We start from the raw sequence: 17,672 nt of genomic DNA, 5'->3' as shown, positions 1-17,672 counted from the left end.
AGAGCTTGTCCATACTGCCTGTACCTTCAGGGCTCTGTCTCACAGCTGTCACAGGTGCCTGCAGTTCCCCAATGGAGACATCCACCTAGTGGTCTCCTGCATCCCTGGGACTTGTGTGCAATGCAGAGACACATCTGTATGAGTGTTGCAGGCACTGCTGATGCTGATGGAGAGAAAGAGACTGGTTCTTTCTAGAGGTGATGTCCTGCTCTGTGCTGAGGTGTCAGAGCATGGGAAAGGCTGCTTCAGCCTCAGGGGAGTTAGTTACTAGTTTATTCTGAGCTGAGACATTCAAAGTTAGACGAAAGGGAGTGCTACGGCTTAAAATTACTCTTAGTTTTAAAGTAGATAATCCTATCTTCAAAACATCCGTGTGGGAAGACTATTTCAGCTTATTTTATTATACCACTCTATTGATCCATCACACTGTGGATAATCATATCTTTCTTTGTATCCTCTTGGTGTAGGCTTTCTTCTAGCTTGGCAATACCTGAGATGACTTTTTGAGGTTATCAAGTCTTAATAAAACCAAATGCAGCTTTCTTTACCTTAATGTTGTCTGCACAATTGCTTTTTATCCTAAAAGCAACAGTTGAGCGGAGATGTGTGTCAGTGTAAAGATAAAGATCTCTTTTGGTTAATTTGGTTGACTTACACCAGTTCAGTCTAATTTACAGAACAAACCCATTTGTATCCCTTAAAGACAGTAGCAACATACTTTAGAAGAGCCACTAAGCAAATGAAATCTCTTATCTCCACCTCTGATTTTGATTTTTTTTTAATTAGGAGTGTAACCTCCCTCCATCAGTTTTTATGCAAATTGCTATTGCTTATGGTATTTCTTGGCATTGAAGGATATGAAATAGTATTTCCTCTTTTTATGGTGCTGATTTTTATAGCTTAAAGTTATTTAGATGCCCTTAAATTTCCTGGTTTTAACTTAGGACCCCCTGAGGTTTGCTTAGAGAAGCGAGAGGCGGGTGTTCCTCAGGACAGTAAATCTGGTTGGATGGCTGGCACAGAACCCGAAAGGCTGTGGCCACCTATTGCAAAGATCTGAGCTGGTATGAGCTTTCAGCCTCTTACCATTTAATTCCTACAAAGGACCAGCTTTCTTTTCAGCAGATTTATGCTGTGTTTGCTAGTGCCTGCCTTCCTTCAGCAAGTGTATTTGGAATAAAAATTAGCACACCTTTTTTGCGATCAGGCCTGTGTGGTCAGATGTGTCCTACTAAGGAGTAGTTCTTGAAGGGTTTCAAGGCTCAGTGAGATAATGCCACCTGACATCATGCTGGTGATAGTTGTGCTTGAAGTTGGTGTAGAGAGCTCTGTTCCTTCCACCTAACACTCCTGTGGCTCTGTAAAAAGACTGAATGGCACAGATCTTATTAATGAACTTAGAACGGTAGTCTGAGGAACATCTTAGACATGGAGATGTTTCTGAGTTCTGAGTGTGGTGCTGACTGTTGTGTTTTTCCAAAGAGAATCTGGACAAAACTGAATGGGGATTGTTGTATTCTTTCTGGCCAGGAGAAGATGCAGGATGTATATTGGCTGCTGCGAGTGTGCATTCGCACCATCGAGCATGGCGACAGGACGGGCTCACTTTTTGCTTTCATGCCAGAGTTCTACCTCAGTGTGGCTATGAACAGCTACAGCGCACTCAAGAACTACTTCAGCCCTGTAAACAGCATGGAGGACCTTCCAGGTAAAGGGATGGGGCCCTTGCTAGTTCTGGCCTGATAAAGTCTAAAGCAAGCCACATTCTTATGGTGAAATAGTGGTAGTTGGGCATCATCCCTTCTGTGTCCTTTCCTGTTTGTGATGTGCTGCACCAGTATGTTGTCTGTATGCTGTGGGGCAGCTGCTGAGTGCTGCTTTTTGAGTAGATACCTGCTGGTGAGCCATGACTGTTGCTGAGCTTAAGCACGGAACCCATGCCTTGCCCGAAGTTGTTGCAGTGTCGGCTGTAGTGAAAATCACTGGCAGCTGTGAATTTTGTTTCCAGGGAGGCACCAGGAATGGGCCAGAAAATGTGGTTGCCCCAGCAATGTGTGCCACTGCCTGCTGGTCTCTGGGTGGGGGAAAATGTGCTGTGAGTGCAGGAATTGGGACTGCTTTCAAACGTCCCTGGGATTTGGATACGTTCCTATGGAGATGACCACCCACTTCATGCCAAAAGTCTGTGTTTAGGTGGATTCCCTCTGTGCACATTCTGTGCTTTTCCTGACTAAGTGGTCCCACTGAGCTCTTAGCAAATTGTTCCATGCTTTCCAGAGTCCATGAAAGTAAGAAGAGCTTCTGTTCCCACTAACAAGATATAGCTGAAGTGTTTGCATCCATTAAGTGGGGGCTGTGCCTGCTATTCAGGGAGCAGCAGAATTAAGTGATAGCAGATTTCTTCAGGGCCTGCAGGCTGGACATAGCTTTTCTGCATAGATTTAGGGTGTTATTTGTGTTGCTTAGCCTCTTCTGCACTAGACTCCCTTGTCATCTGACTCAGTTGCATGGCTTTATCTTTCTCCAAGTGACTGTTTTAGACTCTGCAGACTGAGGCAAGCAGCTCTGTTGGCGGTTAATGTGCTTTCCCAGCTGTTTTGACAACTAGACAGAACTGCAAAGTTAGCGGTAGCAGAAATTAATCCCGTGGCCTGTGCCATGTCCACAGGAATGCTGGGACCACAGGGCTGCCCATCAGGCCGTTGGTGTGACCCCTGCTTCCTCCTCTTTGCAGGCTACGAGGAGACCCTTATGCGTCTCGCTGCCATCCTGGCCAAGCATTTTGCTGACTCAAGGATTGTGGGCACAGGTAAAGCTACACTCCTCTGCTTTGGGATGATAATAATGCAAGTCTAGCTGGTCCCACTGCTGGTGTCTCAACAGACTTCTGCTGGGATCTGCCTGCTGACTCTGTTGAGTGCTTTATGCCTCCATGTACAAAGAGAGGCTGGGCAATGCCCTTGTCGGTGCGTCCTGCTTATTCTAGGGTTAGATACATGACCTAGGATATGCTTTTGAGAGCAGGACTTATGTCCCAGCTACTTGCATATCAAATCTGGGGTTACTTCTTAGTGCCTGAGCATAGGCACGCTCTCCCCATCAGCTGGGACAGTGACCCTCTGTAAGTACAGGTTGGTCCCTCCTTGCTTCTGGTGCACAAGTGCTCCCTGGCATACTGTGTGTCCTTGGGTACCTGGCCTAGCCCCTTCTAATTCCTCCACAGATATCCGAGACTCCCTGATGCAGGCATTGGCCAGCTACGTCTGCTACCCCCATTCGCTGCGTGCTGTAGAGAGGATCCCAGAAGAGCAGTAAGTGCTGCCCTACCTGTTCCCGGGGAGCTGGGGCAGGGCTGGGGTGGTGGCAAGGCTGGATGGGAGAGCAGGTAGGCTGCCAAACACTGCTGAGGGTCCAGGAGCTGCAGCAGGGTGCTGGAGTTGATTTGAGGAGCATCCTATCACCCTTATACCAGTGGCTTTGCTTTGTCCCAGCTCCATGGGTCCTACTGTGGGGTCCTATTTAATCCCCTGTCTCCAAACCCTTTGTGGCTGACCAATGTCTTTCATCTGGCAGGCGGATCTCCATGATGAAGAACCTTCTGGCTCCCTATGAGCAGCGACCTTGGGCACAGACCAACTGGATCCTTGTCAGGCTGTGGCGGGTGAGCATCCTGTGTCCCTGCCCCTCTCGCTGTCTGCAGCTGGTTGGACACTGACCATGTCACCTTCCACTAGCAACAAAATGGAACTGTTTTCCAACTTCTAAGATCTTTCCTTATCTCTTTTACCAGGGCTGTGGCTTTGGGTACAGATACACACGGCTCCCACACCTGCTGAAAACCAAGCCTGAGGATGCCAGCCTCCCCAGCCTCCAGAGTGAGTGGGGCAGGGGATTGACACTTGGGATTATGATGGGTGGTGAGGAGGACTGGCTTCTTCCCTAGCAGCCGACCCTACTGTTTGCCAGGCCAGCTGGTGAGATGGCTGATGAAGTAGGGGGATCCTGGCCAAATATCCAGCCTGACCTTTGCAGCCAGCATTTCCTTTCCTGGATGTCCTCAGTCTCTCTGCACTGGCTGGTGACTCTTTTGCTTGCTGGGTGGTGGATTAGATTCACCACAAGGAGGGCTTTCACCCTTCAAGGGAGAGGAGAGACGACTAGGGCTGTATCCCAAATGTAAGCCTGGGAGAAGGCTCTCTGATGTCTGCATCAAGCAGCTGCTGTGGGGAAAAGTTGGCAAGTATGCCAAGCAGTAGGAACCCTGTGAGAGGGAGTGGGTGCCCAAGGAGGCAGAGCACTGGAGAAGTTTGCAAACAGGGAGTGTTTTAACAAGGCATCTCTCTTGGAGCCTGGCAGAGCCTGTCCTGCCTTTGGCATGGCAGTTTGGTTCTCAGCACTGTCGCCAAAATGAGGGATTTCTTGTCTCTGTTGTGGCTGAGAAAGAATGGGGAGGCAAAGGTACCTTTCTTAAGCTGAAGAGCACGTCCCCAGCTTCACTCTTGCAGAGTCTGGGCCTGTCCAGACACATTCCTGACCCCCTCTGCCATGGACAAGGCTTTGTGCCAGACCTTGCTCCTGGACAGCTGCCTGGGGATGCAGGACAGAGGGTGCTGCAGATTGATGTGGGCCAGTGGCACGTGGAGGTGTGTGCTAATCCCTGTCTAGTGGGGAGAACTGCCTGTCTGTTTTAACAGCACTCTTGTCTCTTTCTCTCTCCTGCCTGTGGGTGCCCAGGAGATCTCTCTGGTGCTAGTTTCCAGAGTAAGTTTGTTTTGTGACCTTCTCTTGTCTGGTGAAGTAGCTTTAGAGAGTTCTCTCCTTCCCCTCCTCTCTCTAGAGGGACCCTTCTTGGGAGGCAGTGGGCTTCACACAGTGATCACTTTTCTTAGTTGCATCCGTGGGAGATGCCAGGGGGACCGGTGCCCACCTGTCAGTCTCTGAGGCTGTAGCAGACTTGTATGTCTTTTATCAGGGTTAGCTCTGGGGTCAGAGCCCTGCTGCAGCCCTCTCATCCTTGGAGGACGTTGGGGAAGCCCTGGTACACATGCAGGAGGGACCTTGTAACTGTGCCCTCACCCTCCTACCATACAAGCAAGCCCCCAAGTGGCTGCCACAAGTCCCATGGGGTGGTGACTGAGCTCACCCCGTCCCGGGGAGTTCTGACACTGGAGCAAAGTCCCTCAGCTTTCGAGGCCTCTCTCCATCCATCTCCGATGGCTCCACACAGTCTGAGCCTGGAGTGGGCTGGGCTGCCTACTGGGAACTTGCTCCTGGGATTTCTATTTTAAGGCATGACCAAATCAATAATGAATGCTGATTTAATTGAAGAGGGATGTGGGAGTCAGAGGTGCCCTTGAGATGATGCCCGGAGAAGGAGGAGGAGATGACCCCCCTGCCTTCCCACCCATCAGTCTTCACCTTGTTGCAATTAGAGCATTGACAGGGGCAATGGGACAAACTGCTGAGCTGAGAGAAATCCCTGTTTGTCTGGGTCTGCTTCTGCAGGCCAGTCTGAAGGGAGCTTGGGAAAATGCTTATTCTCTGGTGCTTCAGCCTTGTCCTGCTTTGGGGATGCTTCCTTGGAGGACTCTGCACAGGTGGCAAAGGTGGGCTGGTACTGCCTCGCAATATCCATGAAGCATGCAGAGCACAGACCACCTGGTCTCCTACCCTGCCTTTTGCCGGCGCTCACCAATGGTGAGCAATGAGATAGCTGCCTGGGTTAGCCCAGGGATGGGGAAAGGCTCAGAAAGGCTCTGTGTGTTCCAGCCTGCTCCCTGAGTTGTTTGTTAGCCCTGCTGGCACCAAACAGCTCTCATGCAAGGAAGGCTTTGCTTCCAGTTTGGCTCCTGAGAGCAGACAGGGGCTCTCTTCAGAGGGAGAGGCAGTTCTGGTTGGCAGCTGCTGCAGGAACTTGTTTTGCTTTTGTCATGGCTTGTAGATAAGGCTGGGTGCTGTTAAGGCATGCACACGGTGAGCAGCAGCAGTGGCCCTGTGCCAGGCCCAGCCTGTCTTGCTTTTACTGAGCGGCAGAGTGGCTTCAGGTTGCAGCACAGGGCTCCTCTACCCCAGGCCTTCTGCCCACGCTATCCATCAAGCAGTGGAAGGGTAGGTTGGTGAAACCATGAGATTATCTAGCTAAGCTGTTGTGCAATGTGGGACAGAGAATTCACTTGCATCTCCTTCCCAAGTCCAGCAAATTGCCTAAGCTAAAGAGGTCTTTCAGGAAGAAATCCTGTCTCCATCTGACAACAGCAAAAGCATCAGCTGGTGGCAGTTGAACCATCCAAGCCCTTCTGATGGTGGTTCCTCACCCTTAGAAATAAATCCATCACTTTTTCCTGATGGGAATGTACCTAACCTCATCATCTGTCTTCACTGCTGCTGCTCCACTTTCCTCTGCTGATTTAAACTCTATGCGTTACAACATTTTGTTCTTCAGAAGTGCTTGTGTACCAGGGTAAACTCACTTCTTGGTCCTTTTTACCAGTGAAAAGAAAGTGCAATCTCTGTGTCTTATTCAGGAATAGGTTTTACTTTTCTGTGAGCCCTGGTGTTCACCCTTTCCATGCTTTTAGCAGCCCCAGAGTTGCCAGTGCCATGCTGGCTAGAACGCCTCCTTGATCTGCTGGTCACAGAGCCAAACCGTGCATTAGCCTGTTTGCCAGCGCTTTGCTCTGGCAGCATGTGTGAGTCCCAGGCACGTGCTGGGGCATCATGATGCCTTGCACTCAACCTTATTGATATTTCATGCCCTGAATGCAGCTTGCTTTCCTTCTGCCTCACCCTGCAATGTTCTCTTTGGTCCTCTCAAAATACGTCTTTGAACAGGTGCAGTTTACCAGTGACATGGATCACTGCATGCCCAGCTTACCTCTTGGACTGATGAAACACCAGAGGTGTTGAAACACTGGTGAAACAGACACAGCAACTGAGAGGCAGCTGTGTCACATTTATATCTGAATCCTTTCGAAAACTTAGATTAGTGTTGGGTGGAACTGCTTTGCTTCTGAATCTGGTCCATTTTGGACTTTCCTCCTCTGTGCTCCCAGCTCTACTGTAAATGCTGCAGCATCCAGAGCCCCCCTTGGGCTACTGACCAAGAAGTTTCACAAATAGCCCTGTTATAAATCTTCCTGGGTCATTGGCAAACGATAAAGGACATAATTATCTTCCTGTGATGAAAGCACATGACCCTGCTTCTTTACAGTTATCTAGTAGTCACTTCTTGAAGGCTTCCACTTTGTCTGCTTTATTAATTTTTAACTCTGTCTATTAATGGGCTTCTGCTACTGTTACAATTTCTCCCATTAGTACTTTTTTTAAATAATTCTGCTAGATTTTTTCCCTATAGTTGAAGAAACCTTGCATGTAGCGTGATTAGTTGTGGATGTTTCTTTTATGTCATCTTCTGTTACCCTTTTTCTCCTTGTTTTCATCAACTGCTGGCTATGTTTGATAATGTTTACTTTACCTCTTACATTTTTACTGATGTCTTTGCCTCATTCTGGTCTCAGTAAACCTTTTAACCCAAGTGCTTGCTGTAGCACTGGGGCTTTCTGGCTGCCTAATAATCCTCTTAAAGAACTCTGTGGTTTTATTCACTATTTCCCCCCACCTAGATTTTTTTCCCTCTGGCTATTTTGCCTTATATTTTTGCAGGGAAGTTTCTGTTGTGGAAACATCAGATATATCTATAACTGGTTGAGGCCACGCTGTGTTGTGCATATTAAATGTATTGAGATCATAATTTCTGGCCTTGGAAGACCACCAATTTCTGTTCCAATCACTGATCTTTATCTGCCATAATGAAGGCTAAGCCAAGACTGAGTGGCTTTTGTAGTAGGGAGTTAAAAGTTTCAGAAACACTAATGACATACTATTGCCAAGGTCAAGAAAGTAACCAAATTGGTGAGTATCCACAGATTCCCTGTGAAGTGACATCCCTGTCTGAAATGGCACACGTAAGGGCTGTCTTGTTATCCAGGAGGGCAATTGTAACTGAGACAAGAAGGAAGAGGGTGGAAATGCCTAAGCAAAGGTGAACATCTTGCAAATGAAGATGAACACAGGACTAGGGCTAGGTTTCTGGATACAGCTAATGATTGCCCCATGGAGAACCTCATCTGAGAACTCATGCAAGGGACTCATTGCTGTATTCCAGGGCTGGTTCCTTATGTTGCTTTCAAAGAGTAGCAGTGATTGCAGCATCTTTAGATTCAGAATTCTCTTGGGAGCAACAAAAGCCAAGGAAGTCCACTGTTTCCAGGTGTCAGCTTAAAACCTTAAAAAAACCCTACATAACTGTGGAGAAGTTTGACAAGAGGCACCACTGTTTAATGCTTTTATAGGCTGGCACAGTCTTTGCCAGCAGAAGGGAAAGCATTTAAGAACCTAGTATTGGAGGTTTGGAGCAAATTCACACCACTTATTGGAAAAAGACCATGAGGAAATAGTCATTGGCTAAAAATCAGGATAAAGTAAGTTATTACAAGCATAAGAGCATCCTTCAAAAAGCCAAAGCTGCCTTCAAATGAGGTAGACTTTGGCTGGGCAATTCATTTTTGAGATCTGTCCTGACTTGAAATGTTGGTAAAAGAGGCTTTGGCAACAGACCAACAGGACAACCTGTAGAGCTCATCTGCAAGGAGCAGTGATCCTTGCCTAGAACTACTTCTGTACTTGAAGGCTGGAAGGGAGCTAATATGTCAGTTGTTTTAAAAAAAGGCACTTTTTACACATTGAAGGGAGGCTGGGGAAAAGAATACACAAAAAACTTAACCCTACGAAAGGACCTTCCAATTCTGAATGGCTGGGAGAGAAAATGTAGATGAAATTCAGCATCACCGGTTATAGGGTGTGAACATGAAGGGAAAATGTGATTAAAAATCAGTGGGCTTGCGAGCTAAGCAAAAGCCTTAGAGACAAGATTGCAGGGTGGGCTCCCTGGGACCTGTCTATGCACTGTTCTGAGAAAAGAGCCGCAGTATTTCAGGTGTGATGTCCCCAGGGCCAAGCTGAGGGGTGACACCTCCCTTTGATCTGCTGAGCACATCCCCCTACCATCACCCACTTCTTACTTGTAGCAAGAGCCCTCACCTGTCCTCTGTTCAAGCTGGTATCCTACAAAACCCCTTTAATGTTGCCCAGACCATTGTTTCCCACCCAGGACTGATATTAGGGATCATTCTTTCCCAGATGCAGAATCTTCTCCTTGTTGAATATGTTCAGGGGTTTTTGTCCCCGTCCTCAAGTTTCTCAGTGTGCCTCTAGCACATCAGACAAAGCCCCTCCTTTAGCATGATCTGCAAATTTGATAAGGGTGTGCTGTGCCCCATTGTCCATCACTTACAGAAGACAATGAGGTGGGCTCCAGTTCTGGGCTTCTCCGCTTATGCCTTGCGACCACCAAGTTCCTGAGGATCTTGAACTGTAATTCTTACACAAGGGTTATCCTTGAACTGTCGTCCTATTGTAATCTTTTGGAAAATATCAGCTTGATGCCCAGTCAAAGGAACAACTTACACTATGGCAATTATGAGAAGAGGAAACCAGAATAAAAACAAAACCACATTGTGCCTTTGGGCAAATCTGCCACACGCTTGTGGTTTGGATGCTGCGTGCACTTCTGTTTCCACCTCTCCAAAGTAAATCTGGGAGAACCAGCAAGGCTCTAGGAGGGATGGCAAAGGGGACAAAAATGTGACAGTTTCCATATGAGAAATGGCACAGGCTGGGGCTGCTCCCATTTGAAAGACTATCATAAAGGTCTGAAATCATGGCTAGCTGGAGAAAGTGGCTGCAGAGCAGCATCTCTCTGTCTCTCGCACCAGAAGGAGGGGGCTGCAAAGAATAAATAATATCAAATAAGGCAATAAGGAGCCAAGCTCAAATCTGAATTCTGCTACACACACTTTAGCTGTGAAATGTTGCTCCAGGACACATTCAGCACTAAAGGCTTACATAGTTTCAGGGGACACTGGGCAAGAAATCCACTGAGGATCACTAAATACATAAAAAGGATGCCTGGCTTGGGCAGTCCCTGAGCCACTTGTAGCCAAGGGCTAGGAAAGTACTTGTGGGTGGCCAGGGGTGGCCGTGCTGGCTCCAGGCATCTGCCCCACTGCTATGAGGAGCAGTTAATGCTGAGCTGACCATGGGCCTGTGCAGAGCCGAGCAGGAGGGATGCTAAGCTGCAGGGCAGCTCTCCCATGTGTGTGGGTAGCAATGAGCACACAGGGCTCTTCCCTGGTTAATTCAGGCTGGCATTGCAAAAAAGTGCTTGGAGGATCTCTGCTCGTAGTAGTGCTTGCCCCACACCCACAGCTGCTCTGGGACCAGGCCACTGAAGCTATTGCTGTCTGGTTTCAGAGCCATGTCCCTCCACCTTGCTGCAGCGGCACATGGCGGACCTGCTCCGTAGCGACCGCGACCTGGCCCCCAGCTTCCTCAACAGTGTCCTCAACCAGCTGAACTGGGCTTTCTCTGAGTTCATCGGCATGATTCAGGAGGTGAGTATGCCACCTGGGGCTGCAGGGTCCGGCACTTGATGGGTGCCTGTGTCCTGCACTCACTAAGGTTCAAGACGCAATTCCTGGCGTTGAGGAGTGCAGCGATTCCTTGGCATGCTTGGGAGCCGAGCTGGACTGGGGATCACAGCCCTCCTTTTGGAAGGGGGCACCTTGTTAAGCTGTCTCCCTTTCTTGGCAGATCCAGCAGGCAGCAGAGCGCTTGGAGAGGAATTTTGTGGACAGCCGCCAACTGAAGGTGTGCGCCACCTGCTTTGACCTGTCAGTGAGCTTGCTCAGGGTGCTGGAAATGACTGTCACACTCGCACCAGAGATCTTTCTCGACTGGAATCGCCCATCGTCAGAACTGCTGCTTCGGAGGCTTGCCCAGGTATCATCTTTTTTGAGATGTGAAGTGTCCTCTGAAGGAGCATAGGGGGCTCTCTGCCCTCACTCCAGATATGCTATGAACTGGGATCTCCTGCTGCAAACACTGTAGTGCTTAAAGACAGGCAAACCTAGCTGCTGCAGAACAAGTGGTGCTCCCTAGAATTGCTACATGTCAACAGTTCCCCTCCTTTGCAGCTGGCCACAGCTGCTTTTTACCTCTGCCAGGAGGGAAGTTGACAGCCCCTTCAAATCTTCCTTCAAAGGGGCTATGGCCAGTTTCTTCTACCCAGTAAATGCTGAACACTCCTGTGACAAGCAGTGCTGTGAAATCTAGAGAGGACATGTGGTACATCTTAGGAAGAGCTGTAGAGAGTATAGCTAGCTTCACATGGAACATGCCCCAGTGTTTGGGCAGGCATCTTGGTCCTTTGTCCCTCAGTCCTAGAGTATGGTACCAAATGTCTCCACTTCTCTGCTGGGGTGACTGGAACAGCCCCATTCCAATCCACAACACCCCTTAGGCTCCAGTAAATTAGTTTCTATTCTAAAGCATGAGCAACCCTGGAAAGCCCTGAGGGCATGCAGCTGTTCTTGTACAGCTAGCCTGGTGGAGAACAGTCATATACACCTTACCTATACCGCAAGGGTTGTGTTGCTCCAAGGATTTGAGGCTCAGGACTCTAAGCAGATGAGGCAAAGCTAGACACAGTGGGGTCTAGTACAGCAGTCCTGAGGGAAGTGCTCAGTCTGGGATCCTGGGATTTTCCCTGTGTGAGGAGGAAAGTAAGGGGCCCTTAGGAGATGGTTTAGGCAAGCTGTGGAATAGGCAGCAGAGCAGGGTGCTGCAGCATCTGTCTGACCACCTTGGTGCTGGCATGAAACTGCCCCACCGCTGAACATGCCCACAGTGGGGTGCAGAGTTATGCTTTTCGTGCGTGAGGGTGACAGGAAGAGGGATGTTGTACCTGAGAGCTGGTGCACAGCTTGCAGCAGTTGTGTCAAGCCTGGAGTGGTCCCTGCTCATCCCAGTGGGGGTTTGTGTGAGAGCTAATGGTGGCTTATTAAGTGTCTTTACAGTTGATTCCTTCTGTGCTGGTCATAGGCAGAAGTGCCTCTGGTGATGCTCTGTCAGGCAGAGAAGTAAATTGCTCTCTGCACTCATCCCACGCTCCAGGGCTGGTAGGTTTTTCCTGCTGCCAGCTCCAGGCAGGGTAGGACCTGGACTGTGCTTCACCCCGCTGACACCACTTTTGTCCAGCAGCAGCTGCCAGCTTACTCTTCAAAGGCTGTGGCTGTACTAGGGACTGTAACTTCTGGTTGCAAAGAGCTTTTATCCACAGACATAGCTTAGCATCTGTAGGTGGGATTCAAATTTCGGTGGAAGATGCTGAGATTCAGGTGTCTTTACCTCAGACACACTCTTCCCTGGAGGTTTGGGTCTGGTACAACCACTGTGGTGTGTTGTCACCTCCCTCTACCAGGGCCAAGCAAGGACTGTGCTGCAAGCCTCCTCTGTACATCCACCAGCTCCCAGGCACCAAGACCAAGCTATAAGGACATGCTGGCCCAAAACATGCCCTTTGGATGCTGCTCACAGGAAGGCCCATTCAGAAAATACAAACCTTTTCTGCTTTTCCCTATACAGCTCTTGAACCAGGTGTTGAACCGTGTGACAGCTGAAAGGAACTTGTTTGACAGAGTGGTCAACCTCCGTCTGCCAGGTGAGTCCATACATTAACTCTCTCTCCCTCTCCATTGAAAACATGCTGGAGGCATGCTCTTGGGAAGTGGGGGATGGCTTGTACTGAAGGTCAGTGCAGAGGTGAATGGGATCAGAACTCAGGCCTGCCACATCCTTGGTTGGGAAGCCAGTCTGGTGCTGTGGACTGCCACAGGACTGCTGTCTTCAGAAGACATATAAATCCTCCAGGCAGACCTGAGCTTTGCTGCTCTTCCTACGCCCTTAGCGTCTGTCTGCCCAGCGGCTCCCGTTCCCTCCAGGATCTCTGTCCTCATGAGGCAGCTGATGCTTGGGTCTGGCTGTCTGTGGTGGAAGTGGCAGCCATGCTCTGCTTGAGCGGGGGGGGTTGCCTTGCTAGACACTGATGTGACACAGGTTAGGTGGGAGCTGTCCGAAAGGCTCAAAGCCCTAGACAGATTGCAGTTTATGTAGCAGACTTGGTTGCTGTGCTCTGCATCGAGTAAAGGGTGCACTGAATTGCTGTGGAAGCTGTTCTCACCAATATCAACCCTCTTCCTAGTGGAGGTGACTGTGGGCAGCTCAAATGTACCTGTTACCGGAGGCTGGCTCCAGGTGCTGTGTTATGGGCATCCTGTATTTCCCAGAGCCGCTGGATTTTCCTGCCTGCTTAGGAGAGCATAGACCACCACCTCTTTAGGCTTGGAAGAGGCAGGGGTGCTGCACCATGAGGGCAGTGCCTGAGTCTGGGGTTCGCATTAGTGGGGAAGATTCCTCTGTCCTCAACGAAACCCGTGGCCCCACTGGAGAGCCCAAGTCATGGTCCCTACACCTCCTGGACTGCTCTGCCACCAAATCTGGAGGTAGCGGTGCAGCCCTGCTCTGCCTGTCATGCGATGGCAGCAGTTCTGTCTTTCTTTTTTTGCTTCTATAGGGCTGGAGAGCGTGGACCATTACCCAATCCTTGTGGCTGTGACAGGGATACTGGTCCAGCTGCTTGTGGACACTGATGTTCAGGGGTGAGTGGCTTTTGCCTTCCGAAGCACAGAGTTGCTGCATGTGGCATTGCTTTGGGTGCTGCAGTAGTCAGTGCTATGGGAGGTGTTGCAGGAGTGATGTGGGTGCATGGGGACCAAAGTGAGGTGAGGCAGGTGTGCATGGAGCAGGTCAAAGAGCTGAATGCCGCTGCGGTACCTGCATCCCAGCGCTACTGCTGGGTGCAAAATTCCTTCCTGTGGTGCAGGAAAGCCCTCATGAGAGGTAGCTATGAGGTGCTGTACCGACAGCACATGTGCACCTTCCTGCCCGGGACGGCATCTAGTGCTCCATGCAGTAGGATAGCTGCTGTCAGAGGTTGTAAGCGCTGCATGTAAAAGAGTTGTGCTGATGCGGTGATGCAGGGCAAGTGCTGTGACACACAGCAATGAACACAAGGAAGTTCATTAAAGCTCCTTCACTCTGGACACATCTTGGGGAGGCATCAAAATATGTGCAGAGCTCCTTGTCTACCCAGACCTGTGGCACAAGGGTGAGACAAGTTCTGTCCAGGCACTTATGTGGTGCCAATTTTCAGATGAAGGAAATCTTCTCATCATTACGGTAGCCAGCTATTCAGAGAGACAGCACTGGGGGAATGATATGGCTGGTCAAAGCCACAGCCCACCTAGTGGTTTATGTGTGCCTGTGCCTGCTTTTATCAAGTCCTGAAAATACACTCATGCTGATATCCTCTGCAGCCCTGCCTTTGCTCTCTCTCCCAGGATCATTTGTAGGTTTCTTGCCTGGCCACAGTGCCCTGTAGGATGCTGTAGGACATGGGGCTTTTCTGTCTGCACTGCAAATCCTGCTTGTTTTCGCATTTGGAGAACATGATAGTCTCCGGTTTAGCAGAGGGTGGAGCCCCATCTGGCCAAGTAGCTCAGCCCTGCAGCCAGTCTTTCAGCTTCTCAAGGACTCAAAGACGTACACAAATATATCTAATTATATCCTGCCTCCTGTGGCTGCTGTACCAGTCTCACAGAGTGACAGTGCCAAGAGCTTAGCACAAGGTCATTGATCAGTTGTCTTTCTGGACTGTGAATGGGGTGGATTTTGCTCGGCCCCAGAATCCTGCTCTGTGGAAAGGGCAAACATCATTAATTTGACGCCACAACTAGACACTTCTTCCTGGAGGGAAGGGGGGAGGTGATAAAGCAGTTCCCTGCATGCCAGGCAGGATGAGAAGTCCTCCTTGGCTCCCTGTCCCTTGAACATCTGTCCCAGACCAGGTTGCTTGTAGAATCAAAGAAGGGAACAGATAAAGGTCTTTCTCTGGCCCTCAGTTCAGCAAATTCTGAAGAGTGCTGTGAAGATGGTAGTCTCATGAAAATCACATCCTTCCCAGGCTGCAGGGAGTCCTAGGGAAACAAAAAGCTTCCAGACTGTCTCTTCTTTACCTGAAAAGCTAGTTATGCTTCAGGTTAGGGAAACCTGGGCAGCCAGTGTCAAAGGGTCTGTACATCACCCAGCAGCACTGTCCTCTGTCTGCCAACAGCATCCTCCACACTTTGGGCAGCAGCGGGCTGCACAGTTGCAAGCCAGAGGTGATGTATCCTGTGGTGTGTGGTTAGGAAGTGGCAAGTCTCTGATCATCATGGGCTTTGCAGTCACTTTCTTGGGTACTGGAAAGCAGAAACAAATACAAAACGGGAATGATGTAGGCAAAGCATCATGTCCTTACGGTGGACGTAGCTGAGCAGGAGGATTACAAGGTGAAACAGGAGGAAGCCTAGCGGAAAATGTCAATAAAACAAAATGCTTCTATGTGATTTTGCAAAGCCCTGCAATAAACCTGAGGTTTGATGTGTCACTGATCTATATAATGCAGGCAAACATTGCAGGGGAGTCATTGTGGTCAGTCAAGACAGGAGTACCAAGGCTGAGTGGCTTGGAGACCCTCTACCACTAGGCAAGCAGAGGGGGTGGGCAGCCTGATGGTAGAGATCAGCATCACCGCAGGTGGAATACCCCACATTGAAGGGAAAACTGAGCCACCCACCATCTTTGCAGCACTCTGAGTTGAGGACCAGAGTGTGAGTATTGTACCCAGCTTATGGGGTGGTTCTACTCCATGCAGGCACGTTCAAAAACAGGAATGGGATGGAGAAAACCAGCAGCTATGAGAAGAAACGTGGGGCTTTTCTGCTGCTTTTTCATTCCTCGAGGGTTCAGTCATAGTTTGATCCTGTGTGCAAGTCTCTTGTCACCATCACCGCAGGATGCTGTAGGACCGGGAGGTGCAGCTGGGGTGAGCAGAGCCCCATAGGAATCTCCTTCACACAGCTGCCCAAAAACGAGGGAGATGGTACAGGTCAACAGTGGCTGGCCTAGAGCAGGGCAATGGGAAGCAACCATCTCCAAGTGCATGAGTAAGAGGATGGTCCATGGAATGGAAAAGAAGAATTCAAACATTCCTTGGGTCTGTACACTCCCATGGGAGATGATTGCCATAGTTTGTGTTGCTGCAGGAGGTAACTGAAGAGATTTAAAGGATCCCATATGTAACCAAGCTCTCCAGAGCAGACTCGTTTTATATGAGCTGAAGAGAATACACTTTTCCTTTTTCCTTTTTTCTTTTTCTATTCCTCTTGGTGTAGCAAGCAGGATAACAAGACAGGCTTTTTTCTTTCCTTGGAAGCACTCTGCCTGGGCAGTGCTGGAAGCAGGTAGAGCTCTCTTCCAAGTCCCATTTGGCAACTCCCAGATTGCCAGAAATCATTAACAGAGAGAGATTATCCAACCGACATTTGCATGGAGGAAATTCTGTGTGGGAATTGCCTGGGACACTAGCTGTTGCCCTGACTGCTTCCCTGCAAGAAGGTTCTGCCCCAGAAGATAAGGACGAGGGACAGGACCCTGGGTGACTTCCTTGGTTGGCTGTGGTTTCTCTGGTTGCTCTAACCCAGTGAGCCAACGCTGTGCCAGGCACTTGATTGGAAGGTACTGCAAGCTTTTCCCTGGGACAGAGAGGACAGACAGACAGGTTCGTCTGGGGTTGGAGGAGTGAGTTCCCATTTAGGGGGCCAAAACATTCCAGCAGGGAAGGGTGGGAGTAAGGAGAGCCAGCGTCCTCCTGACTCATCCAGCCACATTATCAGGATGCAGTCAGATGCCTTGGCTGCTCCTTGCCCAGCACAGGACACTCAGCCAGGCATCAAATCCTCTTGCTATGGCCTACTGGCACCAAACAGAACCGTTAAGCACAAGGAAAGGGAACATTGCCCAGGCTGGGATGTGATGAGACGGTTGATACATCATATGCCTTAGTCCCTGGATGAAGCTGGCTGTGCTTCTGTAAGAGAAAAAATATATTTCCTCATCAGGTCCAGCAGGACAGCTGGTGCTGCTTGTGGTGAACCAAAGTTTCAGTGCCCACCTCATCTGGGCTTCCTGATCTTTGTAAAGCCTCCATGGGTCATTTACTGCAACTCCCAAATGCTTGCTGGGGCTGGAGGGTGGAAAGGAAAACCTTACACTGATAACCAGAGTGGCTCGTCTCCCTCGCAGGATGTAACAACCCTTACAAACGGGCAGAGGAGCATTAGTGCAGGGCACAGATGGGGAGGCTGCTAGCTTGATCTGGGGTCCCTCAGCAGAGGCTCTTCTAGTTCCCACAACAGGACCTGTGTTTCCCAGCAGAGCAGCTACCTGTCCTCAAGGGCTTGCTGGGAGAGACCTAAACCTCATCAGTAGGTGAGAGCATGGCAGCCTGGTGCTGGGGGACAGGCTGTCTCACCAACAGGCGACAGCTCCTTGTTTTAAAACTATTTTGGCCTCTGCAATGTTGTTTTGGGACTGCTCAGGCCTCCTAACTTGTTGCCCCCTCCCATTCCTCAGGTCTGACAGCAGTTGGGCAGCACCTTTGTTGGGGGAAGTCTCAGTGCCTGGCAGGTCCGAGGAGGCAGGGATGCCTGTGTGCTGCCTGTTTGCCAGGCTCTGATGACTGAGCCTTTGTTTTGCAGGGAGGAGATGGAGGGCAGGACCTGGCAGGCTGAGCCAGGAGTTGGGCTGAATCATTGGGTCCGTGCCAGAGACCC

At 49.8% G+C, this 17,672-nt stretch overlaps 1 protein-coding gene across 5 annotated transcripts in view; it reads left to right on the top strand.

Moving 5' to 3' along the window:
- The window catches only part of RNF123 (ring finger protein 123), a 49,969-nt gene that overhangs the window by 23,778 nt on the left and 8,519 nt on the right, over positions 1-17,672 (top strand). For all 5 annotated transcript variants that reach the window (XM_064454179.1, XM_064454177.1, XM_064454180.1 and 2 more), the window contains 9 exons: positions 1,531-1,708; positions 2,735-2,809; positions 3,224-3,311; positions 3,574-3,661; positions 3,791-3,875; positions 10,372-10,511; positions 10,711-10,899; positions 12,544-12,619; positions 13,532-13,616. In XM_064454179.1, coding sequence (XP_064310249.1) covers positions 1,531-1,708; positions 2,735-2,809; positions 3,224-3,311; positions 3,574-3,661; positions 3,791-3,875; positions 10,372-10,511; positions 10,711-10,899; positions 12,544-12,619; positions 13,532-13,616 — 1,004 coding nt within the window. The remainder of the gene's footprint in view (positions 1-1,530; positions 1,709-2,734; positions 2,810-3,223; positions 3,312-3,573; positions 3,662-3,790; positions 3,876-10,371; positions 10,512-10,710; positions 10,900-12,543; positions 12,620-13,531; positions 13,617-17,672) is intronic.

Source organism: Phalacrocorax carbo, chromosome 6 (assembly GCF_963921805.1).
Source record: "Phalacrocorax carbo chromosome 6, bPhaCar2.1, whole genome shotgun sequence".
In the NCBI taxonomy this organism is placed as follows: domain Eukaryota; kingdom Metazoa; phylum Chordata; class Aves; order Suliformes; family Phalacrocoracidae; genus Phalacrocorax; species Phalacrocorax carbo.
This window is presented reverse-complemented; position numbering and strand designations above follow the sequence as displayed.